This window comes from Ctenopharyngodon idella, chromosome 2 (genome assembly GCF_019924925.1).
Source record: "Ctenopharyngodon idella isolate HZGC_01 chromosome 2, HZGC01, whole genome shotgun sequence".
In the NCBI taxonomy this organism is placed as follows: Eukaryota; Metazoa; Chordata; class Actinopteri; order Cypriniformes; family Xenocyprididae; genus Ctenopharyngodon; species Ctenopharyngodon idella.
The window spans coordinates 14,223,167-14,238,007 of NC_067221.1; the positions used below are offsets into that span (position 1 = coordinate 14,223,167).

General features: G+C 35.9%; 4 protein-coding genes across 7 annotated transcripts in view; all 4 read right to left on the bottom strand.

Moving 5' to 3' along the window:
• pde4ca (phosphodiesterase 4C, cAMP-specific a) overlaps positions 1 to 258 on the bottom strand; it is a 50,622-nt gene extending 50,364 nt beyond the window's left edge. For both annotated transcript variants that reach the window (XM_051875722.1, XM_051875715.1), the window contains exon 1: positions 95 to 258. The gene's annotated coding sequence lies outside the window, so the exon portion shown is untranslated. The remainder of the gene's footprint in view (positions 1 to 94) is intronic.
• A 702-nt stretch (positions 259 to 960) lies between these two features.
• mpv17l2 (MPV17 mitochondrial inner membrane protein like 2) lies at positions 961 to 4,184 on the bottom strand. Of its 2 annotated transcripts, XR_007926898.1 has the most exons (6): positions 3,610 to 4,184; positions 3,246 to 3,407; positions 3,005 to 3,081; positions 2,787 to 2,913; positions 1,353 to 1,995; positions 961 to 1,163 (listed from the first exon to the last, which is right to left on the bottom strand). XR_007926898.1 is itself a non-coding variant. In XM_051875878.1 (5 exons), the coding sequence occupies exons 1-5, from the start codon at positions 3,797 to 3,799 to the stop codon at positions 1,129 to 1,131; spliced, it is 591 nt and encodes a 196-aa protein (XP_051731838.1). In that variant the 5' UTR covers positions 3,800 to 4,181; the 3' UTR covers positions 961 to 1,128. The 2 variants fall into 2 exon arrangements, 1 of the variants encoding a protein (XP_051731838.1); XM_051875878.1 differs by lacking the exon at positions 1,353 to 1,995 and having other exon boundaries at positions 3,610 to 4,181.
• Positions 4,185 to 4,537: 353 nt separating this feature from the next.
• Positions 4,538 to 6,683, bottom strand: ifi30a (IFI30 lysosomal thiol reductase a). The gene is made up of 7 exons (XM_051875837.1): positions 6,443 to 6,683; positions 5,981 to 6,163; positions 5,599 to 5,673; positions 5,383 to 5,472; positions 5,128 to 5,280; positions 4,970 to 5,038; positions 4,538 to 4,859 (listed from the first exon to the last, which is right to left on the bottom strand). Exons 1-7 carry the CDS (start codon positions 6,575 to 6,577, stop codon positions 4,797 to 4,799), a joined length of 768 nt encoding a protein of 255 aa, XP_051731797.1. The 5' UTR covers positions 6,578 to 6,683; the 3' UTR covers positions 4,538 to 4,796.
• A 1,110-nt stretch (positions 6,684 to 7,793) lies between these two features.
• pik3r2 (phosphoinositide-3-kinase, regulatory subunit 2 (beta)) overlaps positions 7,794 to 14,841 on the bottom strand; it is a 40,779-nt gene continuing 33,731 nt past the window's right edge. For both annotated transcript variants that reach the window (XM_051875779.1, XM_051875787.1), the window contains exon 16: positions 7,794 to 12,072. In XM_051875779.1, coding sequence (XP_051731739.1) covers positions 11,883 to 12,072 — 190 coding nt within the window. In that variant the 3' untranslated portion in view covers positions 7,794 to 11,882. The remainder of the gene's footprint in view (positions 12,073 to 14,841) is intronic.

Sequence of the window (14,841 nt, forward strand, 5' to 3'; positions counted from 1 at the left end):
AATCAGAAAAATTAAGCACCATTCAATAAATAAAATCAATAAACAAAATTATTTTAATGAACAATAGTATAAATGTGCAGCAAATAACACATACCTCTAAAACTGAGAAGATATAAGATGTATTGTGTTTTTCTTCAAATAACTTTTAAACATATCTTCAGTCGAAGAGTTACACATTCTGATCACTTCCAAAAAAAAAGGTTTTTGTCCAATCCTGTGGCAAGTAACCATTATAACTCAAAACTAAATGTGTGAGAACATCCTGTCAGAACACCTGTGTTTTATCAGTCTGGAAGCCCCTATGAGGACAGTGTCCTGTCATTCTCACTCAGCAGGTTTGCCTGTGCTGACTGCAGAGCAGCTCACGTGATGTCAAGGACTGTCATACACCACAGAAAGATGGATGTCTTGATAGATGAGTAAAAGTGATAATATTCAAAACAGACAAAATAATTTTATTTTCTTCTATTAAAAAAAAAAAAAAAAATGTCACATAAAGACAATGCAGATATCAAAACGTCTAGCCAACTGATGCATTTATCATCAAAAATTGAAATGAATTAGTTGAAAATGTACATGTAAAGGCAATTTATGAACAACATAAACTGGCTAGAAGCACACAAACTGCCAGCCACATCACTGCTTATGCAGCACAGGCTTATGTTACAGCATTCATCCAGTATATATGACAGTAATATTGGCACATTATTGTGATTATAAACATGCTTGACCAAAATAAAAATATTTCTTACGGTGAAGGAAGATTATTATTTAATCGGTATACTATACCACCATACTATACCATATAATAATATATTTGTAAACAGTATGATTTTATAAATTGCTCTTCATGTCAACAATACATTGATTTCAGACAATTAAATTTGTTTAAAATTACATTAAATACTTGTATTATTCAAAAACAATACAAACACATTAAAACAAAATGTGCAATGTATCTGGCATTACTGGATAAAACTTTTATTAATTCTATTATATGAAAAAAAAACAAAAAAAAAACAAAGCTGTACATTAACAGTCATGAATAATCAGATTTAATTAAATTTTTGTGATCCAACCAGATCTGGGTTTTGAAATATTCCTTTTCTTCATACATCTTCACTCGGTTCATTCAGCTTCTTTTGTGGAATCTGCTTGGTCTCCTGGAAAAACACAAATGTCATGCATCACATGTCACAAGGAAGCTCACACCCAGGAAAAGAGAGTCTTGCTTCAATTTTAAATCTGCCAAGTGCCAGTGTTGGGGAAAGCATTAAAGCATTTAAAAGTAATGCATTGCAATATTGCGTTACTCCCTAAAAAAAGTAACTAATTGCGTTACTTTTTCTCACCTGGGCTGGGCTTGCTTGTTTGTTTTTTTTAAGAACAACAAAAAAGCTGTCTGTCAGTCGTATAATGCATGGCAATGGGAACTCCATTTATAAGAATAAAAAAAAAACATGCACAGACAAATCCAAATTAAACCCTGCAGCTCGTGACGACACACTGATGTCCTAAGACACGAAACAATCGGTTTGTGCGAGAAACCGAACAGTATTTATATCATTTTTTACCTCTAATACAACACTATGTCCAACTGCCTTGAGCATCTGAATGCACTCTGATGCCGGAAGTGATCGGTCGCACTCATTGACATATACACGCGAGAGATCACTTCTGTCATCAGAGCGTGTTTTTAGACCTCACCAAAGGGGTGCTCAAGGCAGTTGGACATAGTGGTGTATTAGAGGTAAAAAAAATGATATAAATACTGTTTGGTTTCTCGCACAAACCAATTGTTTCGTGTCTTAGTACATCAATGTGTCATCACGAGCCGCAGGGTTTAATTTGGATTTGTCTGTGCATGTTTTTTGACTCTTATAGATGGAGTTCCCATTGACGTGCATTATACGACTGACAGACCGCAACGGTTGGAGTTAAAAATCCTCATTTGTGTTCTACTGAAGAAACAAAGTCACCTACATCTTGGATGCCCTGGGGATAAGCAGATAAACATCAAATTTTCATTTTTGGGTGAACTCTCCCTTTAAGGCTGAAGAAAATTCATATTTACGCCTGTACAGTAGAGGGCGCAGCTCAAACAAACTTTTCTGGATTAAAGAAGAATAGGATACAGAAGGAAGTTCAACACTCTTATTTCTAAATCTAATCTAAAGTAATTTTTGCTTATTAGTATGGTTGAATTAGATCATTAAAGGTCAGCAGCAAATACACTGGGTAATAAAGTGATATTAAATACATATATTTGTGTAATTTAATATAGTTAATTATTACAGGTTTGTGTAAAATTCTGAGATTGAATTTCACTGTTTTTATTCATTTTGAGGAATACTGAATGTTTTCGTGCAAGTGAGATGAGTAAATACATTTTCACATTTAGTCTAGAACTACAATAACCATCATATTTACTTACACACAGCACACACATCGCTTCTGCACTTTTGTTCTCTCAACACGAGAACAGGAATTGTCAGTCAATAAATGTGAAAAAGTAACTTGAGTTACTTTAACAGATAGTAACAGATATTTTGTTGTAAATTGAAAAAGTAATGTGTTGCTTTACTAGTTACTTGAAAAAGTAATCTGATTACGTAACTCAAGTTATATATGTTATATATTACCCCCAACACTGCCAAGCGCAAGTAAAACTTGACCACCACGACTACAATAATAATTGTATAATGCCATCTTTGTTTAGTAATTATTACAAATGTATTATGTTATGTTATGCCTTGTGTCATGTGACAGATGCAAACATGTCTTACTGTGTTTGAGGTAGGAGAGGTAGGTGTCCCATCCCAGGGTAATTATATTCACATAAAGGACACGGAACTTGGGTGGCAAGAAGTAGAAGTTTACCATTTGAGCTGCTGGCCAAACACACCAATCTGCCTAAAAAGAAGCATGTTATGAAAAGCTGTCAGCTATGAAGATATATAATTTGAAGTTGACCTAAGAACACATGCTTATCAATGCAACATACCTTGTAAAACTCCCAGAATTTGTCTCTGAATTCTCTTTGTGCCTCAGACAAAGTGTGACCCTCCATCATACCCATACCTTCATTAAAAATAAATAAATAACAGGCGTAATATTATTCAGACTTTCATTCATTATTTTATAAATCTTAAGTTTTATTATGCCTCACTACTGTAACATTTATTCAAATTCTGAGACTATAACTGAGCGAGAAACAGAAATGAAAGAAAATCAGCAGCTCTCACCTAGAAAGTACCAGGCCCCCAGTGCTGGCGATGCAACCAGCTGATCAGTAAGCACTTTCTTGCAGACATTACTTATGCCATTGCCAACAAAGTATTTGTCGAGCCACATGTACCAATAGTGCATAAAGGGGCCCATAGAGCATCCGACAGCAAACATACAACCTATAGAGGGCGCAACACCGCGAGAGCTCATAAATCTCGCGTTACTTTCAAGACAGGACATTCACACGATACTTTAAAATAAGATTTTTTTTTTTCGTGTCACGCATTGGCACATAAATTACAAACATAAGCTGATATATATATATTTAAACAAACCAAACTTTTTTGTGTTTGTGTAAATGATAATTTGTTTTGTTGTTACCTGTACGCCACCAGTCACGTGCTCGTCCGGGTGTCTTTCGTATCTCTCGCGTCTGCTGGATGAGGTCGCCCGCTGCTAACATTCCCCCACAACTCACCGTGTTTGTCACGATTAGAAATCTGCCTCTGAAAAGCGGCTTCCAGTAACCGGCAATCCGTATGAGAAAGTCCTTACTCTGACGAGATATCATGTTTAGGCCGATTTGACGTAAATTCCTCTCAAGTTTCTGATCGATCAACGCTTGACGAATTCATTCGCCACTTCTGCTCCTTTACTCATAAGATACACAAAAATATATTTAACTACTGAGAAGTGTTGTTAACCTAAAACTGAAAGGAATTCATCTTCCTTAATACTCCCAGATAGATAGTTAAAACATGTTTAGAGTTGTTACGATATCCCCGAATTGTTTCTTTGCCTAAGTTCAGCTGCAATTACATGGCTAACATATTTACATCATTAGATTTCATTCATATAACCAACCAGCGGAACCCAGAGCAGCATGAAGGAGCCGGTGACGAGTCCAACGCGTAATGGCGTTGCGCTCCTGAGCATCAAGATTGCGTCAACATGCGCAGAACGCCGCCTAATCAGTTTGACCCCTATCAATAGTCTAATCCCGTTTGAATACAATTGCTATTAGGACATACTTTCTGGATCTTCGTGTGCTTACTCTTTTTTTTTTTTTTTTTGTATTATTAGTTATTAACGACTGTTAATAATATTATTAGTTTTATATAAAACCTAAAGGTATTTTCACTTTGTAGGTCAAAATAATGTGGAAAGACTCAGGTTAATGATAAACAAATATGTAGACAAGCAAAAAATTAAAACCATCGAGGAAGCTTTTCTCTTGAGTAAAGTCCACTTTAGCAATGATTTTTTTCTTAATCATTAACACAAGCAAATGAAATTTAAAACATGCAAATGTGATGGAAATTTACTTTTTAATTTTGTTTATGCATACAAAATGGTTTAAAACGTGACTTTATAAAAAAATAAGGTCATCAGTTGTAGTCAGCAGCAGACAACCCATGTTCAAAATCACACTTTCATGTACATATAGGCATAAAACGACAGTTATTCAAATACAAATTATTCAAATTCATCATTTTCAGCATGTATTCACTTGTTTTATACACAGTCTCCCTTCATGACATGAGTAGTGTTGTTATCAGATTTAATGATTACTTCATGCAGTAACTGCTGGTTTTCTTCAACCCTTGACCACAAGCAGGTGTTTTTTCACCCTATATGAACACAAAGAATGAAGAGGTCATGTGATGGACTCCTCATTGATAGGATAAAACACTGAAATGATAAAATACACTAACAGACACCTATCAGATTGCAAACAAACCTTGTACAAACTGCACACAAGACTGAAGAGAGAATTCATTGCTTTATCTTGAAGGTCCTCTGTGTGTTCCTGCAGGGACAACATTGAGTCATTTAATTACACTGATTTAAAAAAAATAAAATCCTTATAAATAATAATAAACAAACAAACTTCCTTACTCCATTAATGGTTATCCAAGGCACATACTCATGAGGGGGCTTCAGAGAACTTGTTTTCACTGCATTTTCATGCATTAATTTATTGCCCTGGTCTCCCTTCACACACTCCATGACTGAATCCCATGTCACTTCAGGAAAATAGACTCCAAGACACTGAGATATGGGACCAGAGGTATAGAATTAGCATTGCACTGCACAAGGGTTAATGGACAGATGGATAGAATAACAGCAGGTAAAATAGAAATGACTACTTACAGGCTGGGCTGCTTTCAGCACATCTGCTCCTGACTCCATGCAAAAAATGACTGGAAAAGCGTTGATGCCTAATTTATTCATCAGGCAGGTCTGATAGGAAAGATTACAATTATTATACCTCTGTTTTTAGCTCTAAGCAAGATGTCTTCAATATTAACACAAATCCACTTCTGCCTTTAAAATGTTTGAGTGGTGAAATAAATTGCAAAACCTCACCTCAATCATGTTACCTAGACATTCATCCTCTCCGTGCTGACAGACGTAGGTGTACTTCCCCTGATCTTCTTTCTCCTATTATGCAAACACATTATGAGCAACAGCATTTAACATTAATGTAACTTACAAGAACAAACCGTTTATTTTTCTACTTTTACAAAGTGCGAAAGAGATTGGTTGCCATTTGCACTGTGTAAATTGTGTTAGATACTATTTGCATCGAGTCAAATAGGCCTACAATAAAAATAATCTAGTTTAAACCATGTTAAATGCAAACAGCAATAGATTCTATTCACACAAAGTGTAAATAGCAGCTATGCGCTGTTTGTACTAAGAATAAAATTGTCTGGGCAAAAGTGGGCACTGGGCAGTTTAAATATACCTGTGCATTTCCATATGGAACCAGATCAATGTTCATGATGTCTGACAACATAATGAAGGTTGGCACGAGCTGCAATACAAGAAAACTTCTGCATCCAGGACACAAAGACTCATAGTACAGGCTCACATTCACTTTGTCAGCGTTGGGCTTTGTGACATTAAACTTCGCGCATTGCTCCAGCACCTAAGAAAGAAGAGAATAAAGGGAAATGATCAGTGCCAAAAAAAGTTCGGGATTTCCCAGAGAGCGGAAAACAAAACGAAAAGTGTGAATTATACGCCTGGGCAATTTGCATAAATTCAGCCATCTATTGTAACTTCAAATGACTTTCACTTGTAACTCAAATGTAACTTTCACTTTTTCGTGCAAGCAAAACTATTGCCAAAAAGCACTATAAAAACATCTTATGGTTCATATTATGAAATTTAAGGAGGAAGTCGTAAGTTTTGTTTTGATACTTACCCCACATTCGGCTGCAATGTCTTCAGAGTCGCACCACTTTGAGGGTGGATACTTACAGGGGTAAACAAACCTACCGCTACATTTACTCAGCGACACTACAGCGAAGAACAAAACAGACAGTTTAAAGCCGAACATGATTCCTGGTCACCTGCTTGCCTTGTCTTCTGAATGAAAATGTGTATGTGTACATCATTTTAAACTTTCTTCCTCCTACATATATCCAAGGACTGAGATTTTGATTGGTGTATTTACGTGACGTCATTAAAATCCGGCAAAACTCACCATTGCAAATCCTGGAGACTTTTATTATGGCCACAAAACATTATTGCTATCACGAGGAAGACTGCGCTGAAAATATAACTTTTGTTCATAAATATTATGAAACATTATACTAGTTCAATTTTGCATGTTTCAATGTTACCGTCAATGACAGTCAAATTACACGACTGAACTACCAAAATGGCAACATTTAAAACCACTGGCAACATGTGACAAAAAAAAATAAAAAAAATAAATCACTTTTTTTTTAGTTTAAAGGTTCTAAAATGAGCTGTATTTTACAGAAAATGGCCAACCATAAATGAAAATGCAGATGTCTTGTTTCTGTGTGAACTGGTGTACATGACTGGTGTAAACAATCACATGGGCTGTTTAATGCCAGTTTGCTCCTCTGAACAATGATGTCAGTTTCAAAGCTCCGTAAAAGGAAACAATGTAATATATGTGTACATGTATCCTATAAATGTTAGTAGTCACATTTTGAATACATACCTGATTGATCCATATTATAAAATTGTAGATTTAAAGTCACTATGAAACCAAAACGGACAATTTTTGGAATATATTTAATTTGTTTAATTCACATAATCTTTAATTAAAGGCATAAACACCAATGATCCAACCAAACAAACCATCCCAATATACAAAATCAAGTGCTGCCCTTCATTTTTTTCCTCTTTCTAGAAGCTGTTTCACATGGATATTCGTCACAATGGGGAAGATGATTACAATTTCTGTTTAATGCAACTTTAAAAAGATCTGTTGCATAAAATCCAGATGTCTGACATTCTTAGAAAGAGGAACAAAAATATTGTCAGCATATTTAATGATTTAAAACCATTCTGATCTAGCTGTTGGTGAACTTTAATTTGAAATATTCTCTAGGTTGTTGCTACAGATTTTCCACCCCCAGGTAATCTAAGGACACATGCCAAATTGTTTGTCAAAGGACAACTGACCAAGCAAGCTCATGGTACGGTACTTTCTGCTGCTTCAGCATGACATTCCTTGTAAAAGCCACAGGATCGCATCACACATCACAAGATCAAACTGATGACAACAGACAAGAAGGTGCAATAGACTCAATATCTTTTTATTGTCTTAAAAATAATTCCATCTACCTATTAAAGAGCCATATCTCTGTAATGCTTGTGTACCTGTTTGAGAGACAAACAACACTGATGCAAACTGTACACTGAAAAATCTGCACCCAAAAACAGATTGGACAGAACAGAAGTAGTAAAAGGAAACAGAAGTATGTACATAAAGTTTGTGCGCGCACACACACACACACACACACACACACACACACACACACACAGTAGAAATGTACTGGGTAACTAACAGTGCTCCCCATCCTCCATGTCTAATGGCACTTTGGTGTGCATTATCTTCAACAGACTACTTCATGCACTCAGGGGAAACAAGACAGTAAGGTATCATTTAGTTTAAAGAGGTAAAGGATAATTAGTGGTTATGTCATAACCACTAAATACAAAAATACATGTCTATTAAACATTTGACCCTGCTGTATCTTACTTTCAGTTTATTTCTTGTCATAGAAACAACGAAGGGGAAAAAAAGAACAGCTAATTTTAGTCAATGCTCCAAATGAGACTACAGAAGGAAGTTAGATAGAAATCAGGATAAAATTTTCATAACTTTTCATTCTGGACTTTTATCATTCTATGTAACTTGAAAAACATGTCTGCTATGGAAAGAAAAAAAATCAACGAAGAAGAAACCTGGGAAACCTGCTCTGGGTCATAGCTGCATTTTTAAAGACCATATTAAATTTCCTTTTTATTCAGAAGAAAATATATTGCGAGGTGAGGGAGCACTGTTTAAAGTGAACAAAGAAGGAAAACAAAATCTTCAAGTTTAAAACAACAGAGGCACGAAAAAAAAAAAAAAAAGACAAGAAACCCCGTCTGACAGATTCCTTGCAGGACCAGACAGCACATTTGAAAATACATCTTCTATTTGGTTAATTAGATACTGTAAACATTTGTAACTGTACTGAACGGAAGAGAAATATTCAAGCTAGCTTATCTTTGAATCTGTAAGGTCATTTCTTACAATGAGAAACAAAACACTTTAAAAAGGAGTTAAAGAAAATAAAAACAAAGAACAGACCCACTTCGGCACGATCATAACACATTATGACATTATAGGCTTGTAACTAAAATGTGTACCTAACCTATTTCTGTTGCTCATAAAGACTGTCAAGCTTCATTAATTGTCACTCATAATCATCTCAAGATGTGCTTGTATAGTGCATTTAGAGGATTTTACTCCACTGCTTTTTCTCACACGAATTCATCACATCCAACACTCTGGCTCTTTCTCTGTGCTCTCAATGACCCGACGTCAGTCAGTCAGAACATTCAAGGAATCATAACCAGTGTTTCTGTTCTCGCTCCACTCCACACCATCATAGCAAAACAACTTCATCCTATCGATAGGATGAAACTAATTGGAGTATACCGACAAACACGCTTACAAAACTAAAACCTGCTCCACTTTATTGTCTGTTGTGGATTTATAAACTAAAATGAATCCATCTAAAAGGAGGATGTCAAAAGCGAAGAATACACTAGATTTAGGCAAGTTTAAAGTTTCAAGGTTTTGATGAAGTTTTAATTTCAACTTGCCTTTTAAATCAATTAAAATACACTGCATCTGTTTTTGATAGTTTGGTAGCTTATTTTTATTGATTAAAATGTAGCCAGAATAAAAGCCTGTTCACACCAACATGAACGTTCAGAACAGTCAGATTTTCTTGTGTTTAGAAAAATGCTTTTAAAACCACAAACGGCCTGAATAAAATTGTCATTTCACTCTTTGACAGTCGTGGCACTTTTGGAAAAGCAAGAAATACTTGTTTTACCACGCTTTACACAAAGTGCTATGCAACTTTTTGTAGGTCTGCAACTTTTTGCAGGTCTGTCTTTAGCACTTTATAAGTTATTGTTAAAATAATTAAGCTTATTTTTGCCACGGAATAAAAAAGGAAATTGAAACTTTTTATCTCTCACAGTTTATATCTCACAATTCTGACTTTTCAGACAAAAAAGTCAGAATTCATGATGTTAACTTGCATACACTCACAATTCTGAGAAGTAAAGTCCAAATTGTGAGATATGACCTAAAAAAAAAAAAAAAAAAGTTTTTTTAATTTTTGTATTTCATGGCGAGGAAAAAAACTTCAAGATGTAAACTGAAAATTCCAAGAAAAAAAAGTCAGTTTTGCAAGAGAAAATTAATGGGATTTTTTTACTTCCGGAAACCAAACTGTACACTGTTTGTGAGCGCCACCAAGTTGTAGCTTTATGTAACAGTGGCAGCGGCTCTGAGCATGTGACCAAAAGTATTTCGCAGTGCGATGGCTAAGAGATCAGAAAACTTCTCTGTAAAAATACAAAAATTCTGTCGCATTGATGGAACATGAATGTTCATGTCAGTCTGAAAGCATTACCAGCCATTCAATCAAATTAAAATGTTTATCGCACTAAATACTTGTCTTGGTGTGAACAGGCCTTAAAAATGGATGAAATTACTTCTGTTGTACCTCAAATTAATTTCCACGAAAGTGTATACTGGTTAAGACCAAACCTCATTAAAAAAGCTTACAAGCTAACAAAGAGTTATGTTTAATTACAAATAAGAGGTCTTTAACTTGCTACTCCCAATATATTTGTAATTAGAATGGGTTTTATTTTAAAGTACTTAACAGAATGCGTTTGATGGGATGATCCTCCTTTTGGTTGTAGGGCTCAAGGAGTATTATATATATATTATTATTATTATTATTATTACTGAATTACTGAATCTATGGAAGTGAAGCTTTCTGTACTGCCCCAATCCCAAGAAAGCTTCTCAAGGATACATGGGCAGAAGGCACTTTAAAACCATTTCCTCTCCAAAAATGTAATTTAATCACTGATTCTTAGTAAGCAAACATAAAATTGCTATCTGGTTCTGCTTGATTAAAAAAAGCATATGATCACTCACGAGAAAAAAAAAAAAAAACATCCAGCTGACTGTATGATTTACAGACCAGTGTATCATCTGACAACACTAGGGGGAGTACAGTTACAAAACGCCCAACAACCATTAGGACTCATTTACTACCACAATATATCAACTTGCACCTGATAATTTCCTCAAAAATCTGCAATCATACCCAGGTGTTTTCACAAGAGGGTTTTTCCGTTCCTTTTTTGCTTGCGTCTGTTGAATAACCTGCTTTGCCCCTTTGAAACCGTTCTAAGCGAGTGAAAGTTCCTGTGCGCGTCGTTGCTTTGGGATCACATTTGTTTTGCTCTGGATCTTAACGGTTCGCTATAGCTATGCATCATTCTCATGTTAAAAGAATCAAAAATAAAGCAGGAAGCACCAATACCAGCCCACAGAAACCATTAAGATGCCAGACTTCAGTTCTGTGGTGTAAAATCTCAAATAAAAGTACACAATCGTTGATGGCTATTTATTCTCACCATGACGACTAGCTTTTAAGAGGCAGATTAGAAGCTAAAAGGACTTCAGAGTCCCTCGACCACATCTGATATATAAAAAAAAGGTTTGTTTCACATCATCTACAGGACTCACATAGAGAGGAATCTATTCATATGGTTGGCAGAAGCGAACTACCAAACAAATACACAGTGACATAAAGGTGCGTTCACGCCATGTCGTTATTACTGTAATTTCGGTATAGCTCAGAATAGAACATCACGTGTTGTCATCTCGATATTACGGTAATTACGATATGTCGTGAATGCAGCATAACAGCTAAAAGATTGATTATCAACAGCTGCAATCATTCCTCATCTCATCCCTGGCCCGTGTCCTAATCGAAAATATCCAGGACTACGACACTAGTTCGAGCTTTCATGGAATCATGAGACACTTTCTTCTCTCTTGTGTTGGGACAACAAATACTCAAGCTGTGATATTACCGTAATTACTGCAGCTGACTTTGATTGATAGAGAAAACTATGGGCTTACAAAAAAGCCGTACGTTTACTTACGATAATATACTGTGCTTATCTGTTCTCTATGATAAACATAAAAGTTTGGTGTTAGTATAATTTGCTCTGTATAATGTGCTTAATCATGCTTTTATATGCGTGTCCTCTGACGTCTCGTGTCGGGGTGCTCATCTAGGCGGCTGTGCGAGGACCGGGTAGGCCAGGGTTACATTCAGTGAGTCGTTGTGCTGGACCAGAGAGGTGTGTTTGTAGTGCAGGACCAAGTCTTTCAAGGAACCATAAAGGTTGTAGGGCTCAGCAAATCCAAAACCTGTGGCTGTCTTGTAAACCATGCAATGCTTGATCTCTCCATCCACTCTGTTGAAAAAGAAGAACATGTGTTATATTATAGTACAAATATTAAGGAAGTGTAGGTCACAGCTGGGGAAGAGAACTGTGAAGAATTTGACGATTCCAATTCCAATTCCTCTTAACACTTCTGGTTCCATTAATGATTCTTTTAGTACTTTTAATGAATAAATATTTAGAAAAAAGAAACTTCAGACAAATTTTTAAAAATCAAATTTAGGATTTTTTGAGACTTGCACAAATAAAATGAATACCGTATTTCCATTTAAAACAAACTGATACAATTTCAAAATAAATAATGTAACTCAGATTCTTTCACTTAAACAGGCCGAAGCACACATTCAACTGCAAAACAGGGTAACGGAAAGTTTGAATTACTCAAGACTCGTTTTATTCAATATATAGTACATGTATTGAAATTGGTTTGTACTTATATATCAATACATATGGATTAAGACGTTGATCCATATTGGATTTTTTTTTTTATACAATAATAATGTGTTTAAAGAAATGCAATAAAAGGATTATTGTGCTGATACTACTAAATCTATATGCAAAAGCATATAGATTGACCCATGTCCCTGGCCACAGACTCAAGACTAGTCTAGTTTTCTCACTCAAACCACTGACTGCTGCTGCTTCTGATTGCTTTTAGAAAGAAGAGCTGCCCATAACTGCTGGTCTAGGATCAGTTTTCTCCTTAATAATAGCATATTGGCAAAACAGATATGGCAGACGATCCAGTGCGTATCTGTGTTTGCGCTCTGGAGAGGTTTCTATTTACAATGCGTTTTTGCAGCATTATGGAATGTAGCCAATCACAAACATAACTGTTGATTTCTTGAATGCAGTGGCCAATCAGAGGTGTTTAAGTTAGAATCCACTTACCGCTCAAAGAGATTCATTGTGAAGTCAGCTTCACTGATTATAATGGAACTTTGTGAGATCGCGATTAACTGAGTGACAGCTTGTTAGTGATTATAAAGGGAGCGCTCTTTACGCGCTTTCTAGGCGATAGGCTATATTAATAGTATATATTTTCAGAATTTTAATAAAACTTGTTTTTCATACCTGACCACCGGCCACATACATGCTGCAAAGCATATAAATGCGGGATTCACTCTCGAAATTGCAATGATTGACATGGTGATAAACATAGCAATGGACGGGACAAAAATATGACATGTCGAAATAGATGTGCATTAAGGCTAGAGCACCCCGACTACTTTCAGAAGCACCCTTAGTGATTCGATTCTGGAACTGGGCCTGGCTCAAATGCAGGATTTGGCTGCATTAGGTAAGGCAATGGTTATTTGTTATTCATACTGGCTGCCATGCCAAATCACGTTAAAATTAACAGTGGTATGCGAATGCAGCTGCTATAATAACAAATAATTTTTCGGGAGCGTTTATGCTCGGATGCGTAGGTCGTTGCTAGGCGACACATAACTTCACAGAAATCTGTTTAAATGTTTCTTTTTTTGTTTGTTTGTTTGCCCAAAATTCACCAGGACTCTTATTTTAAAATGTCTATGATTAACTACTTCCAGCTGCTCATTCAAAAAGTGGGAGACAAAATATGCGTTTTAATCATCTACATCTACGTCATTAAGTAAACACTGTTATAATTCATCAACATTAGATCATAAGCAAACGCTTGGCATAAATGTGCACTATTCATTGACTGCAAACTGCTCTGAACCTGCACTGCATTTAGACTCTGAACATGCAGTACTCACATTTATTTAAATCATAGCATTTTGAAGATTAATAAGGGAGCTTTTACATTGGGCACGTTTGCTGCGGTCCTGAGTCAGAGCGCAATTGTTCCCTGTGCCCCCCTGCAGTGTCGGATTGGTTTCACACTCAACTTGATTGTATCGAACCCTGGTGACTTGCGTTCATCTTACTTCATCACAAACGTGAGCGCCGCATGATAGAAAACAGACCAATATATCATGCTTTTTATTCATTTGGTGTTATGCGCAGCAGAGTAAGCAACACTTGGCTTTACTGTATATGTGTTGCATGAAGTCGGCTTTCTGCTGCTTGCAAACAATCTTTAGAGGAGACAGCAGATGGACATCCACACTGATTGCACTTGCTATGCGCGATTACACTGCTTACATGTGTTTTATGGAATTTATGCTTTCACTTTCACGTGAATCACGCCACAGTTCAAGTGCAACTTTTCTCAGACCACCTTGTTCAGGTAGTCTCTGGTTCGGTACCCCAGTGGCAACCCAGGTCCACATGACAGATTTCACATTAGCAATTTTTCATGCGAACCATGCCCCGTTTTGAACTAAACTGCCAGTGTGAAAGCACTCTAAATCACATTAGGCTGTATTTTTAAGATATTTAATTTAATCAGTAAATTTAATTTAATTGAATAACTAAATTTAATACTTTTTAAAGGACATTTCAATTATTATTATTTTTTTTACTGACAAATAACCAGCCTTCCTGGATTTCGTGGGACTTTTTCTGATTTTTGCGGCCTAAAATGACTGAATTTGCAGCAGCTTTTCTCCAAATTTGCAGCAATATTTACAGCATTTCTTGTTGTTGTTGATACACGCTCCGAACCACTGATTCAAAATAAAAGATTCATAAAGCTTCGAAGCTTCATGAAGCAGTGTTTTGAAATCGCCCATCATTAGATATTGTTGAATAAAGATGAACTGAGGTCTTACGGGTGTGGAATGACATGAGGGTGAGTAATTAATGACAGAATTTTCATTTTTGGGTAACTAAAACCCTTTAAGTTCTAAGCTG